The sequence below is a fragment of the Ptychodera flava genome, chromosome 9 (assembly GCF_041260155.1).
Source record: "Ptychodera flava strain L36383 chromosome 9, AS_Pfla_20210202, whole genome shotgun sequence".
NCBI lineage: Eukaryota > Metazoa > Hemichordata > Enteropneusta > Ptychoderidae > Ptychodera > Ptychodera flava.
The window spans coordinates 23,310,790-23,338,259 of NC_091936.1; the positions used below are offsets into that span (position 1 = coordinate 23,310,790).

Here is a 27,470-nt window from a genome sequence, read left to right on the forward strand (position 1 = left end):
TATATATTATGTAGATATGATGTTCAACTCGGAATAAATAGTTTTATACATTTCCCACTACATCGTTGTGTTGGCGTAAAACGGGAAATACAATGCTCTTAACACCCTGTGTTTTCCTTTGTACTCTCGTAGTAAAGCTCTTCTTTTTCATGAAAAAGCGTATACAGTATAAAATCGAGCACTGCATGTGTAAATTCATATCAACAGCCCATCAGACTCCTGTAGTCACAACGTGGTCATGTGATTCCTCCCCCTCTGCCGTGGCCATGATGTTGTTGTTGCCGTTCACCTCGTTTTCAAGCGTCATCTTCTCGGCGTCGCCCTTGACAACCACGCCGTTCTCTTCGCCGTTGATGCCATCCTTCGAAATGTCGGCATCTTCGGGATCACATTTCTCGGAAACCAGCTGATCTAGGTTGCCCAGTCGTTTTGTCCGGAAGTAGATTCTAGCCATTACACCGAGCACGAAAAACTCGAACACCACCAAGAAGTTGTGTATAACTGGAAAAGAAGACATCCATTTAACCTATATTTCGAGGGGACGCCGAGTCCCGAAACGGGTGTAGGTGTACCCTTTTCCGAGAGGAAACGGGGTCCTAAATCGGGTGCAGGTGTACCCTGGACAGTTCAAACTACACAGCACTTCTCTACAATTTTCCGATAAAAGGGGTCAAGAGTCTACATTTAGCCTAATACTGACGTCAAATCTCTACATTTGCTACGTATTGATAGGTAAAAAATGCTTATTTCGGGTCAAAAGTTGTGCTGGATTCTAAACACAACATTTTCGTTGGTCACAACTCTACACGAGACAAAAAGGTGTTTAAAATATTGGCACTTATATGCATATCTTTCCTATGGCAGTGCCCCTCACCCCGCCCCATCCTGTAGTATTACAAGTATCGGGGGGGGGGGGGCATATAAACACTGTCACCACAGTGAAATCAGTTTCTAACCTTTTTTTGTTACTGTGTTTTTCGGACACAATGACTTTCAATCTCTTACGAAAAGTCTGCCGCATCTTGACACATTGTGCTCAGTAAATAACAAATCAAATCAAATCAAAGAACTTTAACATTCTCAGTAGTTCTTAATACTGATATTGCATAACGTAAATAACAAATACCTCCGCATGGCGCATGTGCATAGGCGGCCATACTGTTTCAGTTAGCTGAGGGAAGAGCTGCGTCAGCATCGTATTTTACGACAATAGCCACTGTGTGCAGACTGCTCACCGAAATTGCTACTGTGAAAGCTATGTTGAAGGCTTAAGATTTTTTACAAATTCTAAAGCCATTGCATCTTGAAATTATGAGAATAAGGATAACGCTGATGAAGAGTTTCCCGATACTAACTTCAAGGTTATTTCACCTGTTGACGACTCTGAACACAGGGGACCCAGAAGTCTGGTTGTTGTTGTTGTTGTTGTTGTTGTTGTTGTTGTTGTTGTTGTTGTTGTTGTTGTTGTTATAAGTCGTTTTGTTGTTTTGTTGACCAATAAAATTCAACGAATATAAGTATTGTGTTATCGTTCCAAACGTAATGTAGATGTCCTAAGAAACACTACATGAACATTTACCCAATGCAACTCTCTCCGAACGACAACGTAAACTGTCTATCTAAAGAATAGGTAGAGAGTGTACGTTGGGAGAGAGAGGCATCAGGTCAAATAATGATAGTGTCCTTGTAGTGTTTTTTAGGACTTCGACATACGTTTGAAACAACAACACAATAGTTATGTTCGTTGAATTTTATTGGTCAACAACAGCAACAACAACAACAACAACACAACTAATATAAACATGAACAACAATACAAACAACAACAACAACAAAAACCAGACCTCTGGGTCCCTTGTGCTCTGAACAGCGGCAGTTTACCCTTACCGGGTGAATACATAATTGTATTTGCTTTTCGTCATCCACTTAAATTCCTAAAATTTTAAGCCATGATAGAAATTTCAATCTGGCGCGCTTTTAATGCGCTTTTAGAAAGAAATAAAAGAAATGTCGACATACCTTCTGATCTAGACTTTGTAGGAAAAGGTTCAATGCACGGGATCACTTCGAAGGATGCCAACAGTCCGAGCAAGACGGGCTGGATATTGCCGAAAAAAAGCGCCAATTGGACCGAGAAATATTTCGGCGTAATTTTGAACTTTTTCAATGCTTGAGTCGATGCCGTGTACACAACACTGAGGGCCTGCATGGCGATGATGGTGGAAACAAGGGCGGCAATAGAAAGATATACGAAGGGTTCGCGGATACTGACCTGTAGAAATATAGAAGACAAATATAAGTATTAGGGACGATAATGGAGGGCATGTGAAGGCATTTTTATATGAAATTCAACGAGGCATACTCAATCACGATGGTTTAAAGGTGTACAGTCATCTGTAACCTAAATATGCCCATATATGGTCAGATGGGCGTTCCTTGGTATTCAAAATGCCCATGTGGGGGCGCTGTTTTTAATAAGCGGCCACCACTTAAAATCCGGGATTGATTAGATTTTCTCTTCCCATGATAACTGTGGCAAAATTGGAACAGTTGACAGTATACCTTTAATTGCCTTCGACCCTTAATGACCTATAAAGGGAGAAGGGGTATATCTATATTCTCTCTAATATCACAATTGTACGGAATTATACTGAAATTTGTAGTGAAAGTCAAATATCCAAATCTTAATTTTTCGTAAACTTCCAACATTTAATTTTCCATGTAGCGCACCATTTTGAATTTGAAATATTGGTAATATTTAAGAAACTCAATACTCTAGTCTAAAAATTCGCACGATCACCCCCATCTTTCATTTTTTGCTCATGGCGGGGGATTTTGAAAGTTTGATCAAAATATGAGCAACATTTGAAAACCAACATTTCCTTATGTGCTCTAAAAGCCTTTATTAGACTTGCCGGGGGACAATGTCACATATCTGTGTACTTTGCCGGGTTTCAAGAAAATAGTCATATTTTCTGTTTCTTGTACATGCAATAATAAATAATACTTTACAAGTAAGTGGCAATACTTAAAACCCTTTAAATAAATTACAATCTTCGCGACCTCCATATTATTCGATGAAACATAAAATAAAAGTAAAGTTATATGCAGTCCTACAGGATAAGTCAGCATACAAGAGGAGATACTCACCTCGCCAGACTTATAACGATCATCGACCCACAATATTACGACGATGAAGTAGACGATAGGACATATTAGAGCAACCTGCATGACCAGCCGACGCAATCTTCGCTGTGTGTTGCTGAAATAAAAGAAATAAGGCATGCGGGCATCAAAATTACTGGCAGATAAGACATCCGTCTTGGCTCTCTCTCTCTCTCTCTCTCTCTCTCTCTCTCTCTCTCTCTCTCTCTCTCATACGAAGGCCTTGTTTCTGTAATAACTATTTACCACTTTTCTTACTTACTAAGTCATGGACACCTTTGGCAAGCATACACAGCACAGCATCAGGGGAAAGGTGTTCAACTTGACCGGCTGACTTTGAAGCGTGGCCAACATAGCGTCCCTTCCTCCATAATAATCCATGATCAATTTCAGGAACTGGTACATGGTTATGGAGAGTTGTCTGTCGGGAGAAAGAAGATGGCAATGACTCTGTAAATATGTTGCATAACTCATTAAAGGAAAATATTAATATTTTATTGATTTCATTGAATGGATGTGTAAAACAGTTTTAGTTCTTACTTTAACATACAGTATTTGCTATCACGTGATTTGTAACGCATGTTTTTATGATTTGATGGGCGTGGATGCATATAACAGCCTTAGTCTTTTTTAATTTGATATATATATATATATATATATATATATATATATATGTATATATATATATATATAATGTAAACTTCTATGTTCAAACTCCTCATGTCTGAAGATTGCAGGATGCATGAAACTTAAGTAACAGATATCATTACTTTGTACTTGATGTAATTTGTGTTATTATTAATAACGCTCTCCTTTAGCATAGAGAACTGAAACTTCACATGAGGACATCTGTAAACTTCGATATAGATCACGTGATTCGGTTATTTTGTTTGTGTTTGTTAGTAAGCATGACGCAGAAAATGGGAAAATACGCACGTCGAACAAAGTAATCGCTATTTTCTCCGTGTACTTACATTGATGACGTAAATCTGGTGAATAGAGAAGCTCTTGGAATAAACAAAGCCACTACAGAGCAAACGCTGAATGTCTGGAACGATGAAAAGAAAATGTGGATTATAAACGTTCAGCCTGTGAAATAGTATGTACATTATATATACTCCATATTGGGCATTTCTTTAATCATGTGGTCTTTCTTCGAGCGTCAAACAATGTGTCTATACAGAACAGTTACGTCCCTTTGAAAAAGTGTCCTGCCATTGAGGGTATGTTTGAGCGTTGCTGCATGTATTTGACAACAGGTGATAAATATTGCCTGTATGCACTGAGGCAACGTATGATGAAGGGGGCATTAATTCCCACGATGGCAATGCTAAAATCAAACATACAATGAAATATGCTGCCAAGTCATTGGATGAACATGATGGAATCACGGAAATAAAGTACTGCAATAATGTTTGAATGAAAAAAAAACTGAAATAAATGGAAAGTCCATTCCTTACCGGATATATACAAAAAATCCATATGATTTTGTTTCGCCTAGACTTTCTTGGAATAGCTTTGAAAACGTATATGGTCGACTCTATGAACATCAGCACAGTGAGGAATACCAGGATAGGTGCCATAGTGTAGAGAACTATGCGAACGGTCGGTGCGTCTTTGAAAGAATATAAACGAACGACACATTAACAAAATAATCCTGTTTAAATAGAGCGTTAAATCGTTGATAATTAGACCAGTTTTGTGCGTCTTTTGTCAGATTTTATTGTTTTGTCATCGAATTCAACGAAGAACGCCGAATCAAGTATTTATTCGTGCATGGCTCTAGGTTGCTTACACTGGTTTAAGCAATAAGATAGCAGGGATTTTGAGAGCTAGCCAAAAAAAGATCAAAGAAACGTCACAAGTTTGAGTGCGCATGCGGGGATATCCCGGTAAAATACCGATGTTAAGGGGTGTTATAAATTTTGAAGGTTACTCAACATCATATTTAGAATGGTCTGAGCCATTGTGGAGAGACTTTGACATTATAAATGGTTTAGAGACATACAAGCTCTGTGATTGGAGCTCGGGGTTGTTGCCAGGAGTAGAGTAATAACCGGCAGTCAAACCGACCATTATCGTCCGCCTTCCTTTTTCCCGAAAATGGTCTACCGTATTGCAATTATCAGGAATACAAATCTCATGCTGTGAGAAGGGTTGATTCATAAGATGTTTTTCCCCTTTTGTTCGATACTGTTTGAAATGTCGGTCAATACATCATCATTTGTGACATTGCCCTGCCTTAAACACACCCCTCACCACCAAAACCGGCGTGACTAATTTGACATCGTTGCACTATAAGGAACTTAGCCAATTTACAGAGACTCTGTAATCAAGCAAAGCCTGCACACAATAAACATTTTGGTTACACAGGGATTTTGTTGATACATTTATGAAGCATATTCGGGGCTTAACACATAACCGACCTAGATATCACCTACCTTCGAATACTTCATAGGAGTATGGGTATTCTTCTTGACATGACGAGTTGGCCATTATTTTCGATTATTTGCCACTCACACAATCTGAAGGAAAAGGCAAAAAATTAAATCACACTACGGGGGTAAGTTCCTGGTCGTCTTCTGAGTAGCAGCTTGATTTGGAGTGGGTAGAAACGTTTATTTTCATATTTTTCATGATGCATTAAACATAGAAGCTGTTAATATGCCGCACTTAGTGAAACAAGTCAACAACTTGAATCCAATCACGGCGACCAGGCTGAGTACAACGCATCGCACTGACATAACATTAATTCTTCGGGCTCTCTTGACGGTTGACAACTGTAGACTCGCTGACAAACTGTTTCAATACAGACGCTCTATAGCTTCTCGCTTTACAGAGTAGGCTTTGCAGTGATCGAGTGATCGACCACGCCTTGTCCAGGTGTGCACACCGGTGAATGTACCCAGGGCATCCACTGGACGTTCAGGCTTTTCGTAATGGTCCATTCAACCAACGCCTTGCTCTAGATACGAGTTTTGTTACGTCTGTGCACTAGCTAGAACGACAGAGGAAAATGGACCAACTACAGATAATGTAAGTCAAATTGATCAAGCGACTTCAGGGAAATAGATGATGAATAGATGATGATGGGAATCAAAAACACAAAAATAAAAAAAGGGAAAAGTATCCCTGCTTACAAAGTACATGCGTATTTTTTATTAAGATTTCACATACGCTTGAAAGTGTGAGACTGCGAAGATTATTTTAGTGCTCACAATTATTAACAAGATAAAAACTGATTTTTGTTGCGCGTGTGTATGTGTATAAGTTGGTAAATTCTGTCTTTAGCTAACAGAGACCACACTATTGGGTTCCAAATACTGAACGATGGAAATGTATCAAAATTCTCTAGCATTTCTCAAGAAAAGTGCCAAGGTACGTGTCACAGTACGATTATTTTGACCATGCCCCTACCGGGTGAACACATACACACATCCAGAGAAGTTATATCGCTTTATGACCTGACCATTGTCGCTGGGACTTGAAGGCTTAAATTAACTGACGTAACCTTTTTGAATATTAGTGCAAAGGTGAACATGGATCTCGGTGCCTTTGTGATAGTAATACATTTTAGGACTATATCATTGTCCTTTTTCCGTTGACCTCGTTACTTTGTCATAATTTCTGTCAAGCAATTGACTTCAGCCTAGTATTTTATTACAGTTCCTTCTAAAAATGAAATAGGATTAAGAATATAAACATATATATTAGAAATACGTGGACAGCTTCGTGCGTGTGAATTCTCGCAGTGTTTACCGTTGACAGGTGACACAAGGCGATGATCAAATAGTACTTAAGAGGAGACACCCGCCAGGGCGGTATAAGTCATGATATTTGGCAATATTTAAGATGTATATTGCCCACTTCGTGTCAATAATCACGATATTATGCCTGTCAAAGGTGCAAAACGATTGCTTAGCAAGCACATCGTTTCGATAAGACAATGTGGATACTTAACCTAAAATACACATCGGCTTCTCCCCGCGTTTTTGGAGAATACACAGACGCCGAACATGTTCCACATCAATTATAATATTGTCTTATTCGACATTCCATTCTTGTGGGTTGAAGGTGAAAAATAGTTCAAGCGTCATATTTTGCGGGTATCTTGTACTTTAGCGTGGTTTTGAAGAACACGGCGACTCGGAGGGTACACACACATTAAACAAAGTTTTCAAATCCAGCCCTCCTGTATTGGAGTGGAGTGGAAAATTATCAGTTTTTGCTTTCGTTTCGTTCTGTTTGGGACATGAAGAGAACATTGAACAATACAATGTTTCGGTTCGTCTCCATCATTCATCTACACTGGTTAATTTCGTCGATCAGCTACTGCCAGACTGCAGGCCGGCAACGTCAATGTTGCACGTGACACTGTTGAGTTTTTGTCCTGACACGCGCGCCAACTTGCAAGAGTGAACATCATTGAAGTTAAAAATCTAAAAAAAAACACCCAAGCACTTGGAGTGGCATCATGGATGTGTGATGACTAACTCGGAAAATGTGTCCTTGGACCAGTTAAACAAAATTTTACAACGAAATATATTGTTAAAGTTAGCCCACGGCTGCGTTGTATTTCTCTCTGTGACATTGATTTTGCGTACAATTGATTTTCTTCACCTGTTCTTGAGCGGCCCATCTTTATTTGATCTGTTTCTAGAGATATTCTTACAATGCGGCTATTGAAGTGGTTGCCTATGGTCCTTTTTTCAAACAGTTTCAGGGTCTACAGTCTGTCCGAAAATTTGTAGATGATTTGAACATCTACTGCTTTATTTATTTATTTATTTATTTATTTATTCGGAAATCCTACGGGATCAAGTCCCATTTACAGGTTCCTCAAAAGCTCAAAAGAACTACTGTGAAGACAAATGCGCCAAAACGTCCCTCTTAGCCCATCTGAAGTTTAAATTTGTATTTCAGGTAGTATGCGCCTGGAAAGTGAAAGACTTAAACTTTTGCTCAAACTTTCCTGAATGAAACTTTCAACCATTCTCTTACCAAATCAAGAATAAAAATCGGGGGTCACCGTGCAAAGTTTACAACTAGCGAAACAAATCACCAACATTTTGCGATGTTTGAAATTCAAAATGGCCGCCATTCCTGTGTTAACTCTATGAGGGAAAATTAAATTTTGGATTTTCGAAAAACTAAAGACTATGATAGTTTTTCTTTCTCCAAGAGCTTTAAAATGAGCCCCATCAAGTGGTAGATAAGAAAGGAAGTGTATAAATTTGTGAGTAGAGTCCGACTATCTGTCCCCGAGGCGCTTTCTACCTTAAACGCAGGAGCTCTTTTATTGCGTAAAATTTATCCTGGTGCTGTTGATCATATGGTGTGGTAGACATTTCAACGCTACCGTGAGCAATAACCAACATCTGACACGCCTGTTCCACATTCTCATGACAGTTGCCCGCGTGCCTTTCTCGTGACTGCCGTATGACCCCTACATCCATTCAACAGAGACTATTGCACTGAGGACAACCAGTTGCATTTCCTAACTCTACAACGGTCACGGTCAACTATGCCCCCGGACAATGCCCTTCACCTTGTATTCTGAAATGCATATTTGAGCCATCTTGGATCATGAATGGCAATTTTCTCTGGAACGAAGTGGAGAATAATCTATTGCTATAATGATCAAATAGCGACGGAAGGGGTCATACAGGGGTCATTCAAAACGGACTTCTGCCGTATTGACCTGGCCTGGTATCCATACCTGTCAATAGCACGACAAGCAATCATGTCGCGTTGTATGCAAACCTACAAGTATGAATATTGTCCCACCTCTTACAGTGCAATTGTGGGTTTCTGGAAGAGTTTGCAAAAAGACGAAAGCGTCACGTGATCCGCTCGACCGCTAACGTGCCTAATTTTAAGCTTAGTCCATGATTTTTAGTTATATCGATGAGAAAATATCGCTGACCAAGTCCATAAAATCACAGACACAGGGTACATCTCTCTCTCTCTCTCTCTCTCTCTCTCTCTCTCTCTCTCTCTCTCTCTCTCTCTCTCTGACCTATACTCGATATGTTCACATGAAGAATGGCCCAAACAGTTGTATGACTAATGATAAATGTCACGTGATCTTAAATATAGAAATGTATAGCATCAATCTTAGTACTCGTAAGAAACGTTATTTTTACCAAATCGTACAAAAAATTAACAATTCGTCAGTTTGCCTAACGCTCTCTTCTCACGTTTGATATGATTTAATTGTACAGAATATATCACATTCGGCAACTGTACATCTCAAACGTCATGATGAATTGTTGTCCTATATAGATTTGTACTCGTTCCATTGATTTAAATGGAATGGAATCTCATTAATTTTAAAGAAAAGTTATCAGTGTAAGTATTCTAGACAAATTGCTAGCGACAAGTTGACTTCGGGGGATCAGTCACTTTATCTAGATGACCCGTGTTTCCCATGACGTCATGAAAATTCAACAGTCAGTTTTGTACGATTTGTTTTTAGTCTGCTGCCTGAGTAGGCACATTGAGAAGCCAGTGAAGTAAACAACAATTTTACTATAGTTTGCTTGTAAATAGCGAAAGTTTAATTTTTCCCCTTGGAGAGAGTACAGGGTATAGCGGCCATTTTGAATTTCAAATTTGGCAAGTTTTAGGAAATTTGTTTACCTGAACCCAAAATTTTGCACGGTGACCCGTTCTTGATTCTTCATTATGAAGCAAATTGTCGAGAATAAAAATCAACGAATTCGACTGTATGTTTAAAGTTGCACAAATTGAAACATGTTTCAAAGAAAGTGATATTGAAACAGTTGTCTGTATGTAAAATTGAACAGAACAGTGAAGTCAACGAAATCTGCAAAATACAAAAAAACCATGAAATTGTATCAGGATTAGCGAATTTCAAATAGTATGAGATGATTAGTGGTGTACTGTGAACATGATAAATTCACATCCACAGAAAATACGTCACACTCAGGTTCTATACCGTAATGCATCATCATGCAAAACTTAACGACGCCGTTTAAAAAAACGAATGGCTTTATCGCAAAACTTTATCAAATATAAACAGTAAAATGCGCCATATTCCCGCTGTTTTGGTCTTCCGCTTGAGCGGGCTAACTTGAATTTTGAAGATCGTGGCCGTAAATAAAGTTTTCGATGACTTATTTTGGGGATAAATCGAAACTTTAATCCCCCATAGATTTTATACAAGGGTGGCGGCCATTTTGAATTTCAAGTGGCGCCATAAAACAAATTCTTTGTTTGCCGTCCTCGTGCTGATAGGTTTTCAGAGAAAATTAAGAAAACAAACACAATGTTAGGACTATTAAAAATAAAAATATCATTTAACTAAAAAAAAACGAAATTGAAATTGATCTTATGTTAATGCACTTGTGTTATTTGTCTTTTGTTTTTTTTCCTGGCTGGCTGATAGGATGGCAAACAAGAATTTTCTTTAAGTAGCCTGAGGGGAAATATTAGGTAACTTATTTTCTGTAGCAAATTTTGCATTGTGTATGGCAAAAGGTAATGGTCTTTAAAACTCCCCCCCCCCCGTATTTCAAACTCCCAGAAATCGATTTGAGAATAAATATTTTGGTTTCGTATCTGCTTAATCGATATATAAAAAGTACCTATTGATCATATATTTGACAATAAACTGAACAATGTTGAGTGTGACTTACTTTGGTTGGGTTTTCTATTTTTCACGCTATGATCGAAGAAGATAGAGGGCGATCCATGGGAAATGTCTTACTGTTCTTATTTAAATCTTCCGATGGTTACAGCTTTACTTCTAAGAAATTATTTTGACATTGTCACTTAAACACTTAAGACAAAATCTGGACGTATACATTCACCAACATTCCTACATATGTTCAAGCAAGAAGATAACATTGCTTGTTAACTGTAATAACAAAACAGCAGGTACTCGTGATGAAGTTGACCGACCGCAGAGAATCAATGGAGAACTTATTAACCCTACTCCGCACGAAAACGAGTAGATTTTACCATAAATCGTCGTACTGGCTGTCCATTAAGAGATTGGCACTCGAATAATTCATTGACTCGTGAAGAGGCTATGAAAGTTGTCGTATATGAAGTAGCTACACATGCTCGATACGGGTCATAATTATATCTGGTTATTTGAGGCGGGCTGTTGAATTTATCGTCGGTATAAATATACACTTAACCAGCGGAAAGTAACATTACATTGAAGTGGGCAGATTAGCCTTGGTTCAAGTCTGTGATTTGTGAAAGTTTGAGTGGAGTGAACGCAATGATTGTATTTTGCTTTCATGTGAAACGCGCGCGTGAGTGGACGCGATAAGTAGGGTGAACGCGATGAGTGGAGTGAACGCTATACAGCGGAGTTTCACCCGGAATCACAGACTGGGCTTTCTTACAGGGTTTGCGTTGCTATAAATTATTCATGAGATGACGTTTTCTTTACTCATATATTATTCATAAGATGACATCACTAAATTTTACACATTGGGAGGAGTTACCAATTGACCAACCTTCAATTGACCCAAACGAGACGTGCATAAAACTCACATGGCGTTGTTGACAAAATGTCGAGTGCGATCACTCCCACAAAAGTCAGCACGACCTCTGTTCTACCACCGAAAACGCGTGAAATATCTGTGTTGTTTGTGGGCCCATGTTACAAAATGCGAAAATCGTGGCCGGTTATTCAAGGATGGAAAAAGACACCGTCCTTACAGTTGTAGCCTGTTCTCTTACGTGCCAAAGCGATGGAAATCAAAACAATGTGTGCGACTTCGTATGTCAGTGATTTTCCGCTGCCGGTTGGTGCGCAGACGAACACATCTTTTCCCTCAATGTAACTCTCAACAAGCTTTCTTTGGTAATCTCGCATGATTAGCGGTGGTCGACCGATCAGTGTAAAACGCGGTTGATGTACGAACTTGATGCCATTATTCGCCCAGATATAAAACGTACTCAATGTCTAGCTTTGCACGGAGATGACAACAAACTTTTTAATACATGCAGAGGTTTATTAGCAAGCGTTCTTCTTATTGGCCAGAATAACGGCGGGGGCTGTCAATCATTTTGTATTTGCTCACGTCACTGTGTACACAGTCCGTCTCACCGCCTGTACTTTGCAAGAAGTCCAAGTCGGTGAATCCGGCAGAAACTAACTCACTACTGCGCAGACTCAAACGTGACGCATTCAATCGCTGGGAAAACCTGGCGCGAGCTGCCAAATTCCGGATAGGTTTGTACGAAATAGGAGAGACACAAGAGAAAACTATTATAAATGATTTTATTTTTTTAAATTCACCGACTTGAACCAAGTCTATGGGCAATTAGCCTCATTCTGAAATGTATCCATATATCTTTCTGCTTGAAGACTAATGGTCTACCTGACGCAGGGAACTTTTACGCTGCCTGGTACTTATTGCCCACCGCCTTCCCTGTATCACACGTGCCATTTCACTGACGTTTGCCAATAAATAACCGGTTTTTTTACATTATTTACAGGGGCCAGAGAGTCAGAGTGATTGATGTAATGTGCACTGCGGCGGCGGTGGTTGTCAGTTTCACTGGTAGACTTGGTCTGATAGTGTCATGTCGCGCTTTCCCGTTGATCTGGAGCATGGATAGTATAACCGTCACGGTTCCGACGTGAAACTGCTGCGTGCTAGTCCTGAGATGTTGTGGGGTTTTTTTTATCTGCGACTGGTTTATTTTAAGAAAATGCAGTGTCTTGGCATTTGTTTTTGACAGTCCTGTGTGAATGCAGGGAATTCGAGCTGCCTTCGAGGGAGAGTCGAGACCACAGCCCAAACTAATAACCCATCGATATCCACTACTTGCATTGCGGCTAGGCGGCTGTCAGGTTACCCCAACTTACTTTATTGTCAACCCCGTCTTTGGATTTTCTACAATGACTGTATGTTTGTAAACAACAAGAATCAAGACCAGTTTCAAGCGAAGGGCGGACTGCAAATTATGTCATAAATACTGGACACACAATAATCATGAGTGACCACCACTCGACGTAGTATCGACCACATACAATGGAAGACTACAGCTGGTGTGAGACTAGACAGAAGGGTTGCAACGATATATCGACATGTAAGTGAAAACTGTCACTATTTTCAAAATTTGCAATTTCCTCGCAGGGAAGATGGATGTAACTCTTGATATTCTCATCATTAATTTTGACCGAGCAAACAGGTACATCTGGTCTGCAGTACAAATTAAATTGTAAACAATACCATTTGGGCATTCACACACGTACAGGTTTTGTCGACAAGTTAGAAACCAGGCTAGGCATTGTTGATTGATTTGTGGAGTAAACAAGTACGAGAAACGAAAAGAAAAGAAAGAAAAAAGTTACGGGTGATGGAGCTTTAACATCAGGCACACCTGTCACGTGACTCTACCATGATTGAATTGGCCATAATATGCAGAAAAATACTACGTACGAGAGATGAAATATTTAACATCGCGCCATGTTGAAAAATGGAATGTTGAAAAGGTTAATGCGTGCACGGAAGAAAACAAAAATGGTTTATCGGAGACGATGTCAGACTATCGGTGGAAAAGCCTGCTTTGTTTCATGTAGATATCAATTTTCACCATGCAAACTAAAAGTTCAAAACATTCGTGAACGTTGACCGCATTTTTCAGTCAGATCAGTGGCATGGACCAGTAAACTACTTGTAATGCCAAGAAACTGGAATTTCCCTTTGAAATTCCTCTTGATCTGGTTAAAGTTTCCTCGGCGGTCAATTTTTGTCTGGTCTGGGAATACTATCGTTTCCAGGTTGTGCAGTTTATCTGCTAAAAATATAGGGAGTTATTTTCTGGCAGACAATATGACAGTCTTGTAGACAGGCCCCTTCAATTATGCCAACACTGGGACCAGCTTGTCAGCAAATTCACCGCACGCCGACAGCGTCGAAGCCGCAAGACAATCAACCATAAATCCTGCGGCAGCAACGTTATCGATTCCCCGCATCGAACTGGCCAAACACACCATTCAGCAAAAGCAACCACAAATATCGGGCTGTCAGGCAGCTACTCAAGGTGCGAAATTTATAGCCGACACCTGCTCAAGAAAGTGCACCCTATCTCGCTGGAAATTTTGAAATCTATGTATTAATTTCTGATATGAAAGCTTGATTAGATTAGAAACATTGATAACTGGTGACGAATCAGCACCTTCCCTACCGTTGTTTGCTCACTGGTATAGAATTAAACCCAGTGACCAAATGATATAACGTTCCGCCTCAATAATAGTAAAACTGTCAACGGACCGCAGTGTGTGCTCCCCCGGCCATATTTGCTAAAATTGTCGGTTGTTAGAAAGCAGCTTCAACGCATGCTCGTAGTTTCTCATGATCGTGTGGCGGCGTTGTAATGAAAATAGAATCAGGTGTACTTTAATACGATGCTGTAGGGCTGTATATATTGTAGCCATTCTTAATGCCAGCTGACCCGCATAACAGCAAAATAGGTTTGGCATTTGAGTGAAAAATGTTCAACATTTGTATGGAAAATGCACCACTGCATTGTTAATGTAAACTGGCGGATGTAATTCGAATACTCGTTACCTGTAAAGCGAAATTGTTCGTTTTCTCTTGGATCGCCACAAGAGGTGTCAGCATCCCCGGGCCCGATCATCTTAGGCAAAGACCTTTGCGCTGAGGTCCTTATGCTTGTAACCCCGTGTTCAACAGAGGGACATATTACCAGAAGAATGAATTAAATTTCGGATGTACCCACGATTTCAAAACAAAGACCATCGTACGATGAATACTTCAAGTGTAGTCTAGCCATCTTCTATAGTAACGTCTTCAAGTCCCATTCATAAAATTTCCAAGCAGACAAGATTTTTTTTCTAAACGAAGATTTGAAGTGACAGGGAAACCCAAATAACACGTATTGCTGATCGGAATCCAAGTCTGACGTATTCGAAATGGCGATGACAATGTTTACTTTTGTCCTCAATTAAGTTTTGAACAAAATACCCATCAGAATTGTGGATAATATCGTTCAAATTGATGACAGAATATGAACAATACTTCTCGTTGATTCAAAAATCTAAAAGCATTACAAGTTCTAAAAGTAAGGAAAATACTATCAGGAGGATACGATTAGTTACTCTTTTATAACAGACAAGAAATTCAACATCAAGTTCCATATTAAGTACAATCATATCATGTACGTTTTGCGTGTGCACTGTAATGTACTTTTGAGGGTTCTAAGGTTATTTTGATACAATGAGTGTGATGACTTAAACCTAGCAATATAAATATTGTTTCCGTGCAATCGTACAATTATTCCGTGCTTTTACAACAATATCTGGGCAAAACACGCTCTTGGCAAAATTTGGTCGATATGTAACACAAAGTACAACAAGACATGCAAACAGACTAGGAATAAAATGCCTATCCACTCACGGAAGTTGTGGGACTTTGGGTCCTGTTCAATTCCTCGCGAGACTGCCATGAGACTATAACGTTCAGCGAGATTTTGATAAGTGTATGGTGTATTTTATCATCCGTATCATTGTAAAATGTTTTTGACAAGAATTGTTTCTGGAGCCAAGCGAACAAAATTAATGGAGAACGTAAACAACCAGACACAGGTCAAAACGGGTAATTTGAGGGTTGGGTCCGCTGGGGGGACATTTTGTAACTGTAAAGTACCTTGAAGTGGAATTTGGAGTCTGATTTCTGTAAGACTCCGATGAATTGTAAACAAACATGACATTCTGTAGGTGCTGTCAGATAGAATTAGCTTGCAAGAATTACAAATCTGTCGTATGCGACCATACGTTTATACAAGGGTTTCAGACCTGACGATCGATCTTCCCGCCTCAAAGTCTCCCGTCACGACCTCGACGATGCCGGAAACCTGACTGCGGAACATGAATTGTCGCGTGCTTCCCTCGTTGGACAGTCAGGGCATCTTGATGCAAAATTTTCCGACCCTGTTTCTAGACTATCGTCGTCGACAATTGAGCGAAATGCAAGTTCGGCGGTAATGAAATCGTGCACATACTATTCCAACTTTGTGTGATAAAAACCGTTGCAATCAACAGATATTTCCCATAAAATTCCAAAACAGACGCCGGTTGAATTTGAACTTCCTGAATACCAGCACCATTCCACTTCTTGTGAGTTCCCCCAAGAAAAGTGGGAAGAATTTCAATTAAACGACCCGCAAAAAATTAGGTCGAGGTTGTGTTCTCAGATCCACTTTCAACAAATTCGCGATGGCTTTCACGGGAAAATGTTTCGCAGAGTTTTGACACATGCACAAGGTCGACACAAACGCGTTAACAGAGTGATAATTTATCTCCCACTAACTCAAGGGGCCAGCTACTTTTGACCAACATAACCTTTACAGTAATGTATCTAAATTCCATTAAATCAGTGTTAACGATACAGCTATGAGATATCGCACACACTCTACTCACTGGTTTTCGCTGAAACTCACACATGGTCGTAATTTAGGAATACATCGCTGCCAGCGTTCACACGCACACCCCACGCCAAAGAACACTTCAAAAACAAAATAAGCGAGGAAAACAAGCAAATTCAAGGCAAATGTTTCAGGCGCTAATGGTAAGTAACATAATCTTCTTTCTTTCTTTCTATTTTCTGACACTTCGCCCGTCCTCACATCAAAACAGTTCATGAAATGTTCAAATAGATATTTGTCAAGCAGTGTTAGAGCTGGAGACAGTGACAAGAGAGGAGGGCTTGGGAAGGTCTCTTTCACCACCAATATTGTCTTCGATGGCGTCACTGAACTTGTCATTGGGAAAAAAATGAAAGAGGGTACCACTTATGGCGAATGTACCCCTAGATAGTCACTTAACGTCTGTACTTTACGAATCTCTGTCCTCCTCCTCCAAGGCTAGTCTATATAGCGTTATTCGTTCCGGTTTAAGCTATGGGTCAGTTGTTCCGCATCATTTGCGATCTGCGTGTTTACGAAAAGCCGGTAGCCAGGCTGGGTGCTGACGGTCGAAACCGCAGGCAGATGAAAAGAAGGTTACAGGTCCAACGATAAATACGGCACAGTGTACTAAGCACAATACTAATCGAGGGACAGTTTTCACATGGTGCTAAATATTTACCGCAGAGCAGACTATGCACCGCAGAATCTCAACAAGTGGTACTCGCCATCATTACACTGGTAAGCCTTTACAATTGCACATATCGAATGCATAAGATGTACGCATGGTCTGAACAGTCAAAGTATGGAAGGCTAATTTCAGCACAATAGTAGGCTTACCACTGTTTAATATTTTAACCTTTCTCTCTTTTTTCCAAGTGGTTTGTCACTAGTACGAGATATACAATACTTAACCGCCAGATCTGAACAGAAAATACGTCCCAGAAATACCCCTTACGTTAGATCAGAAGTGATATGCTACGGCGTGGACTGAATTCATATTTTGAGTAATTTATTGTACTATGATTATTTGTGGATATTCCGAACCTTAATATGTAGACCTCACTTTTGATTTATGCGATTATAATAATTCCGTTTAAGCTTATACCATGAAAGTGCTGAAGCAAAACTGCTAAAAGAAAACACACTTTGCGAAAAGTATTAACCAATGTAACGTTTATAGTATCATTGTCACATCAACCATCGCTCATTTCGGTGACTAGGTCTTCACAAATAACAAATAACAGAACGAAGAGACTCTGTTTGCGAAGCTAACTTTCATTCTTTCAACTTAATTTTACTCAGAATGGTTCAAACCACCTAATGGAGACAATTAGCTTGAAGGAAAGCAAGACGATGAGAATGTTGGGGAGTACGGCATGAGTCTGAAGATGGCTGCAAAATAACGCCTGTCTTCGTCTGGCGTTTCAACATTTGTTTCCTGAAAAGATTGCCTGGTTTAAACGGTGTTGCGATTATCAACAGTAGCATGTTCATTATTGGGATCAAAAGTAGCGTGTAATACCGCACACATTTAAGGCGAAAGTTGAGAGAAATTTGCAAACTTGTGTGTCCAGATGAACTATTGCCCGGGTACTGGAGTTGCAGATACACTGAAGATCGGACCATAACCACTGAATAAATCTGCACTTTCTCGAAACACCTTACAAACATCGAAATATGTGTACACATTGCTTGTGACTCGCTGACCTTTTTCGTTACGCATGCATTTTCATTTCATGATTCATTACGACAAGAAACCTCTACATGTCTTCCTTGATTCCTGTGCCGAGTAATTCGTTGCAATAACTCCTGAAATGATTTTAGACGATGACCCTACATGGTGTGAACATGTCGCAGCATGGAACTTTGTGAATAGTGTCGTGGTTACCGCAGAAAAAGGCGCAAACCCTGAAGGATTAGCTATCACTCTATATTATCAATTTAAACGCTGGTAATAAAGATAAGTCGTAGAAGAACAAAAACTAGCACACTTTGCCAAACGAGTTGATAATTTCGAGACTTTACGAGAGTTTGGAATAAGTGGGTACCGCGTTGACTTCAGAACAAACGCGATACAGGATTCCATCGTCCTCTGTACAAGGCAGTCAGTTTCAAGTTTCCTTATACGCGGATTTCTGATTCCAATCACTCAATGCCGTGTTCATTTCAGATTGTACTCTGGCCTTTATCAATCGATTTGTTGAGGATCTTAACACTAATACAGTGGGGCAAGAAAGTAGTCGAAACAGGAATGTGTTTGTGGAAAACGGCTTTGAAGGTAGGTTTACTACTTTGGAGTGGCTGTACTTCTAACAGTTGTAAAACAAACATTTCTTTGTGCAGAATATCGTCACTCAAATAATTTACAATAATCATTGGATCTCAAGGTAGATGTGTGGTATAAGTAATGTATGCCCGGATTTAAATAGAAAACAAAGTCACTCTTACCTCAAACTATCAGATAAAAACAAACAAACCCAAAAGAAAATTCGAATTACATTGCAAGGAGACTTATCGATCACTCACTACTCAATTATTTAACATCAAGTCAGCCTACCGTGTTGAATTGTATGTAAGATTTAACACGAGACAAATAATTTCTGACAAGGGGACGGCTCGAAAGTTCTCCTTCTTTTAGGAATGCCAAAGTACCGAAAAACTTAACGCAAACAGGCTGACCATTAGATACAATACGACAAAAGTGGATTTCTGAAGTTAGGAATAAGTGAGCGCAACAATATTATCAATGGAAACCTGACTGAACCCTATCAGACGCATTACAGCCATATGCGACGGTTGTAAGAGCGAGCACCTGTTAAGTACATCGTTTTGAAATCAAAGGTCGTCCTCTATGGTGTAATCACTGAAGGTATAGTCTTAATTTCTGTTTCCAAAAGCCGGCTATAGTTGTAACAGCGTGTTCTGGTATTGAAGAAAAGTTTGCCCGTGCCTGTATATAGCCTATTGGAAGTACTATTATGTACTATTAACCCATTTAGAGGTCGAACAGGCTTTCATTAATCTCACCAGAAAGAATTGTCCAAGTGGAGTCAAAATGATAAATCCGTTACACAAAACCACAAAGGCCAGACGTTTATGAAAGGGGTTAAAATGACATGTAACAAGCTAAGAGGTACGTTCCAGTAACCATACTTACCACAGGACTAAAACTTGATCGTCACAGACGGACTACCCGAACTGAATCAAGTCTGCCTCGATGACTCTACGCTGTCATGGGCCGTGACCAAGGAACAGGTGTCCACTTTCACCGTCTTCAAGGTGTGACAAGAGGTTTCTGGATCGTCAGAAGGATATTGTACCATCTTATCAGAAACTTCGATATGTCCATATTTACTTTACAGGTAGGGTTTATGACACGGACCAAATAAATCGGTCGATGATCGAATTGGTTTTGTTACGACAGAATGAATATTTGCTTGCGTAAGTGAAATGAACAAATATAATGAAACGTACAAACACGACATGAAGTATGACACAGCTAGCGGATGCAAAGTCACTCGTGATTGGTGAAATACACGGAGATTCGACAGCGGCATTGAAAATGGAGGAATTTGGTGCGAGTTCCCGCTATTTGTGTATAGTTGGGCTGTATGTGACTAAAAAGACATATTTCTCTGTTAAAATTATGCTTTTCAACTATTTGTTCGTCGCAAGAATTGAGTTCTACCGTACGCCAGGCGTGGAATGATCATCGGAGCATTGCGAGTAGAGTGACTTTACAATGTGGCATTTAACAATTAGCTGTCAATTGCTGCAATGATTTCCAACGATATTCCAGTGACGATCGACTGCATCATTCTCAATGAGATCTATATCCGCAATAAAAAATGTAATCTATAAAAGTCGTAAAAATTAGCGGAAATAGGATATGAACATGTTACATCGAGATTTCCTTTAATGACTGTTTAACATAAAGATGAATTCCTTAACTTGTGCATGTGTCGTGGGTAAATGAACGTTTGATGACGAGTCGTCCGTTGAGAAACCAAAAATCACGTCAACTATAAATGTCACTAAAAAGTCACAATATTCTCTTCGGGTCGACTTTCTGATTATAGACCAATGAAATTCTTATCAATGACACTTTGACATTTAAATTATCATTTCTCAAACACGTGCAGGCAAAGTGTTTACAATATCAAACCTGGGCCAGCAGTCAGATCTCTCCTTTTCTACTGTCAAGGGTCAAATCTAGTTGTAGTTTCCTAGACTTTACGTCTGCGGTATCAGGTCAATGAATGACAGTCGGTTTTTTTTATTATCAATGAAAAATGCATATTGTGCAGTACTTGCTATTGTCACGAAGCCGAATGTACTTTAAAACCTTTTTTCTTTTGATCTGATTTTCTCCGACGAAACATTGAATTCGTGAACCAGATGGCTGTCCGGAGAGTTGCATTAAGTCAGCTCCAACGGTTGAATAATACGCATGTGCAAATGCTTCCGCTTTCCCTGTTTACTTTTTGAGAAAAAGGCCAAAAGGCCAACACCTGAAGTTGTAATTCGAGTACAAGACTTCAATTTTTATCAGATCTGAAAGGGTTACGCTGAGCATTGTGAGAAATCCACCAGTTTGAGGGGAGAGTTCCTCAAACTGCCACTTTCATGGAGCTCTACACAAGCATTGTCGTGGACTCAAGTTTGGAACACTCTCAACCACTTATCATCCATGCTAAAACCTAAAACCAATGGTGAACAAGTGATGACTCAGCATTTTATTTCTTGTATCCGGTAAATACACTACCGTATATTTTAATAATTAGCATGGTGATCCTGGTATATCTTAGAGCGGAGTTTGACTTCTCCTACTGAAGAGAGCCCAAAAATCGCCATCCAATGTAAGGAGAACGGAATATCATCAACAGAAAGCTGTCAGCAGACAAACATCCTATACTTCTGAGTTAAATTTTAGAATGTTGCTGTAACATCCTCCGGAGGTCTTGATGATAATAATTGGCCTCAATGCAAGGATGGTCAGACAAAGTACGCGGCATTATAAATATTCGAACAAAATCTTTAGCATTACAAACTTCTCGAGATATCAATATGACCACGGAGGACCATTTATCACGGGCAAAATAAGATTGATTCAGTCAATAAAGTTATGATTTACAGATTTATTGCTCTTAACTTTTCCGCCCAGATGGAAAATATTTGTCTAAATAGATTGTGGTTTATTGCCCCTTGCATACGTCAATCGAGGACTTAAATAAACTGAGCATACATTTACGTTTGTATAGTTTTCTGATTAAACGTAAGTTTAGTACTAGGTACTGACTGACACCCGATATGGAGATTCTTTTCTCTGAGTGTTTGTTTGTTATCATGATGCCGCCGTTGAGGTTAGCGGCAAAGGTTGGTCGATTCCGCGGCAAAATTCTGCCCTGATTTGCGTCGGTATGATACTGAAGCGGCACGTTCAGACCATAGAGGGGCCCTTAGACCAACCTCAAGCTTTAAGAGAAACCACAGGTTTGATAAGACAATCACAGGGATATTTTAACTGTGACTTTTGATCCTTGTGTTTGCATCAACTTCCGACGGTTGTTCAAGCTACTCTGATGTTGAATGGTGAAGTGAATTTCAAATCTCGGTAAATCTTGGGTAATTTGTTTCTCTTGTATTAAAATTTGCATGGTGACCCCCAATTTTTATCTTGATTTTGAAAGAGAATGGTTAAGATGTTCATTGAGGAAAGTTGAAGTCTTTCACTTTCGAGACGGATACTACCTTAAACTAGTTTTTGATTTCCATCGGCGGAAATTTGCACCGAGAATGTATTATGAGCTATGTATACTTGGCGTTTCTAATTTCCCTATACGATGCATATTAAAGCACTGACTTCAAACACCAACAGTTAAAATTCACTTTTGACCTGAAAAATTAGACGCGTAACCTTTTACACCGTTTCATCGATTGCCTGCTAGTGTCAAATCATCACGGACAACAAAAGCAAATACTAAGTTACACAAATATGAAATCTTATATTGGGGCAATCGATATGGTACACAGACAATGCATATATACACAATGCACCGAATGTGTTTATGTATCTTGTCTTGTCTTTGAGAATCTGCCGCTGGTAGGAAATTTAGTGTAACTTCAGTTGCATTTGAAAACAGTGTATAAAACCTAAATCAGTAATAAGGTTGGGTATTTATTTAAATCATCATTTAATTTACGCTGACAATGCGCTGCAGAACTAAAAGGCCTCTATTGGAAAATACAATTTAACTATAAAATACTTATGGGGGGGTAGAACGTTGTTGAGAAATTCTAAAACATGTAGAATATTGATGATTTACATCATAAGATAAAACTGCACTTATAATGCCGTTGCTGTTGTTGTGTCCCACGCATGTTATGATTTTTCCCAATGTCATTGAGACCAATTTTGTTTATATAAAACCTTTCATATGTTCCATGCCAGACCAAGTAAAGTAAATTGTGTCATTTTGTCCTAATTTTGCCTCATACGCACTCACAAAAAACGGACCTAGAGATTCTGTTTCTTCTGTATGTAGGCAAATCTTTAAGGTTTCTATCATGTGATCATGCATGTTACCAACGATCTGGGTTTTAATAAGCTCGTCACACCAAAAGGCTTTTCACACTCTCATTGGTCTTTCTATGCAATCAGCAACAGTGTGTTTGAAACACTTCATCGGAATGTAAGTAGCTTGGAGAATACCAGAAGCCTTCATTATAGTCACTGCAACAACGCAACACGTAAACTTTGTCGGCTGGAAGACAGAAAAATTATGTTAAATCTAAGTCCACCGAAGTGAAGCAAGCTGCCAACCGCAGTGTTGCTGTCAACATGTATTGTTATTACATAACAGAGAAACTGAATTACTCCTACGAGCAATGCCAAATGTTTACAAAACTGAAATTCCGGAGAACGTTATTCATGTGCAAAAAACAGCGGTTTTTGATGAGCGAAGCAAAACTATTGACGTCATTCTTGAACACATTATCATATGAGCAGCATTTCCCTTACACTTTCAATAGATCGTGTATCACCAGCATATATATCATGTATATTGCTGATTTGTTGGTGACTCAAATTTAGACGCTGTATTATCGTGTCACGTGGTATAAAGAAAATGAAATGGAAACTTCTCAAAATGATTTTAACAATTACAAGAACGGGTTAGAAATCAAAATTTAAAATAAAATTATGCAGAATAACTAATTTGTATGCTCTATGCACTCGCCATTCGTTCTTGCTTTAGCAAAAAACAGTCGTTCCCTCCTGAGCAAAGTTGAATAATCTCCCAAAATACTTGCTTGCTTCAAAAACCTTCTCATTTATGACTAGACTGCAGGTGCTTCTGCCAGGCTTTATATATACATAGACACATTAGTTGTCTGGGTCATCGCGTGTGACTGTGCCGGATTTTGTTGAACTCTGTGACAGTTTCAAAGATACTCCATTTCAGTTTCACCGTTTCTTTTTCCTATGACCTTTGTCCTACTTTAGATATGAAGTATCGCACCGTATTTCTGATTATTTTTTTTTCTGTTTCTCTTTGCAATGGCGCGTTGTCTTGGCAATCTCGATGTTTCTAATTTCTTCTCCATTCCTGATATTGCCCTTTTGTCTCTAATTTTCAATCTCATACTACGTCTCCCCGCTCTCGCTCTCTGTCTGTCTGTCTGTCTGTCTGTCTGTCTGTCTGTCTCTCTCTCTCTCTCTCTCTCTCTCTCTCTCTCTCTCTCTCTCTCTCTCTCTCTCTCTCTCTCTCTCTCTCTCTCTCTCTCTCTCTCTCTATCTCTCTCTCTCTCATCAACAAAGAACATACAAACATCACCAATGATAAGAGGAAAAATCCAAACGACTAGAAGAGACGAGCGAGTAATAAAAACAGTTCATTATAACTCTCCCGAATTGATTCATCCGTTTCTAGTGATGGCTCATAAAATGCAGTTTAAAAATAATTTATGCACAGAATGAATCTGAAAGGGACATGCTTTGTTGAAACACCGGGTTTATCTTAGCTATCAGGCGTCATTCCTACAGTATGAACACCCTGTCCCAAGGCATGGACACGACTTTTACACATGTCAAATGGATAGGTAGAGTACATTTCACATGTATGTGTATTGGTCATTGTCGTTCATATTTTACACGTGCTGCAAGAGGGCGTAATCTTCACTGTTCAAACATACACAAATGTCAGCAAAAATCACTCATATAACACAAATATCGAACACAAAACGTTTAGCAAGTCTGCCTGCCTTCTTTCATGTTAACCGGGAGAAGTATTTCCATAGAAAGACCAGATAATATCGCCTTTTAGATTTGGTAAAGCATTCAGTCAAGGAGCTGATCACACTCGCTGCCCTAGAAAAGTCTATTGATGTACAAGGTTGACCCAAACACATTAGTTTTCGTTCTGGTTTGGTTTGGGTTTGGGGTAACTTTCGCACAAAACGAATAAACTTTAGAATATTATCAGTAGTATTTCTTACAATGCGTAAGAGTGCCTCCATCCATTTGACCCACATTTAGTGACAATGTGACAAGTAGCCATCTGATACTTATTGTTTTCTATTGTGTATTTGTTTATCGTGCATGTTAGATTACCATATGCAATCTGTCTCAAAACGTAAATATGTGAGCCAGACATTACAGAATGTTTTGCTGCGTGGTAAGGGTATTATTCATACAAATTTTCGGCAAGTTTCTACGCGTTGGGCAAAAACAAAGTCATCTTTGAACACAATCACTGTTGCAAATTTCAAATTGATTAAAAGACGATTAAAATATTTTCTTCCATTTCAAGAAAAAAAGAACAAAAAAACAAGAAAATATATTGTCTAAATTTGACAGCACAGCACCCCTTGTTTTATGAATTTTAATGCATTCAAAATTAGACTCGATAAGTAGTTGAAGATTTGTGTCTCATAGCATCGCTGCCTTCTCCAGATATGACTTTGTAGGTTTCGGGGCACAAATGATATGAGGTACCGCACAGCTCTGCGATAGAGAGTGTATCGACCCCTTGCTTGAAGAACGCGATCTCAATAGATGTAGAAGTATTTATTGCACAAGCATGTATTGTAGACGTATTTATGTGGTGTGCGACCGGGGTCAACATATTTTGATATGGCATTGTAGATTCTCTGACGGCATCCAAGGAACGAGGTCGATAACTTTTAGTCTCTTTTTGGTCCCCTTTTATTTCGGGTCAGGAAGTCATATATTTTACTCGGCTGGCTAAAACTGAGCAGAGGCACAACTCCTCCCTGCATTGCCTCAACCTACTTTGATGGTGTTTTGAAAGAAGTAAACATCGATCTCTGACACCCGAAGCCCAAATTTAGGAGGACAATAAATGTTTTTTTCTTCATTTTCGTATAGGACAGAAAGAACATTTCTTATCTCCTGCCAAATTTACGCTTAAATACAAAGCAAGGTTATTACCCCTGCAAACATAGCGCACTATATAGTATATGACGTGTTTCCGTTCGCAAGGCACTTTTTGTCGGCACTCAAATTCGATTGTACACAATAACATTGGATATTCCATGCAGGCAGGCTGCATCGCCAAGTTACCGGATACGGTCAGCTAGAGCTGTAATATCTCTTACATGGTCTTTTCGGGGTTATGTGGATGTTCCGTGGCCAGGGTTTTTTGAAATTCATCAAGTTCACTTTAACAATTCAGCTGAGCATATTCAAACCTGTTGCAAACCTGCTTTTCATTTTATTTCGCTTGAGGGCGCTATTCACGGCCATCTTGAGAAAGTTCGTCGCGTCGGTGCTCACATGGCCTGTGCTAATGTATGGTCCTTATATTTCCAAATGTATAGAACAAAAGACTTTCAGTTTGTTATTGAACGAAAGTGACGTTATTATGCTCTGCCTGATGGTTTCTAGAGATTAGCTGGCATCAATTTGTCATTTTAATATTGATAATAAAACGCCTAAACTTGATGCAACTGTAAGCTCATGCACGAGAACAGACATGAGTGCGGTTCAGCATAGGGTCTGCATAAGCATTACATTTGCCCTGTTTAGGGAGTAAAGAAAGCGAGCTGTGTCTATATAATTTCAATGTGGAGGAGAGACTGTGATTTTCGGTCGCCAGTATGTAACAGGGTAAACAGTAGTTAAGCGATATCGGAGAGATATCGAGGGATATTACCGATTTGAGCGCCGTTTTCTATTAAAATGCGCACTCCAAGACTAAAGTGTCAATGAAAGCGTTTTTTTCATCAAATTCGTAAGCCGAACTACCAAAAGATGAAAGGAAACGCGATCGAAATTCAATTCCCGTGAAAAAAAAAATGTATCGCACAAGTGGCGATATGTAAACGTCATTAGCATGATTAGCAGGTTTCTTGTTCAAAAGGTCTGCACAAAATAGAGAAATGACACACACATCAGACGCTGCAATTATTTTGTTGACAAAAGTGGTAAATGGAAATGAAAGGGTTAGGTCGTATGCATGATGACATCATAGCTAATGGTGCACGTGACGTTGGACGAGTCCATGTCAACGCATGAAAGTTAATCATGTCCCGCTTGCTGGAGGGAATTGGGAATCGTGTCAGCAGTTACCCCCAAAATGAAAGTGATTGTCGTCGATGTTGAAAAGACGCCAACATTTTCGAAGATATATTAAATATACAAAACAGCTAGCGTATGCAGTGGTTTTCGTAGAAGACGATATGCAAAACTGTCGGTGAACAAAATACAGCTCTAAATTTGTCTTGAAAACAACGAGCCAGTGTTATGACAATATTCACTATCCATCTCCAGGTATGGTCTGTATGGTCACGTAGTCTTGTTATGTTTAAAACTACGACGATGATATAGCAGTGAAAGAGTGGTAACTTGCTGGTCTGTTTTAA

General features: G+C 39.3%; 2 protein-coding genes across 2 annotated transcripts in view; one reads left to right on the top strand and one right to left on the bottom strand.

Annotated features, from left to right (window-relative positions):
• Window positions 1-27,470, top strand: part of LOC139140399 (organic solute transporter subunit alpha-like) — a 75,881-nt gene that overhangs the window by 15,857 nt on the left and 32,554 nt on the right. Inside the window, exon 2 of the mRNA XM_070709618.1 lies at window positions 12,648-13,244. The gene's annotated coding sequence lies outside the window, so the exon portion shown is untranslated. The remainder of the gene's footprint in view (window positions 1-12,647; window positions 13,245-27,470) is intronic.
• On the bottom strand, window positions 29-19,884 carry LOC139140402 (organic solute transporter subunit alpha-like). Its single transcript, XM_070709625.1, has 8 exons — window positions 19,744-19,884; window positions 5,606-5,689; window positions 4,625-4,779; window positions 4,139-4,212; window positions 3,427-3,585; window positions 3,150-3,261; window positions 2,019-2,271; window positions 29-501 (listed from the first exon to the last, which is right to left on the bottom strand). The coding sequence occupies exons 2-8, from the start codon at window positions 5,658-5,660 to the stop codon at window positions 212-214; spliced, it is 1,098 nt and encodes a 365-aa protein (XP_070565726.1). The 5' UTR covers window positions 5,661-5,689; window positions 19,744-19,884; the 3' UTR covers window positions 29-211.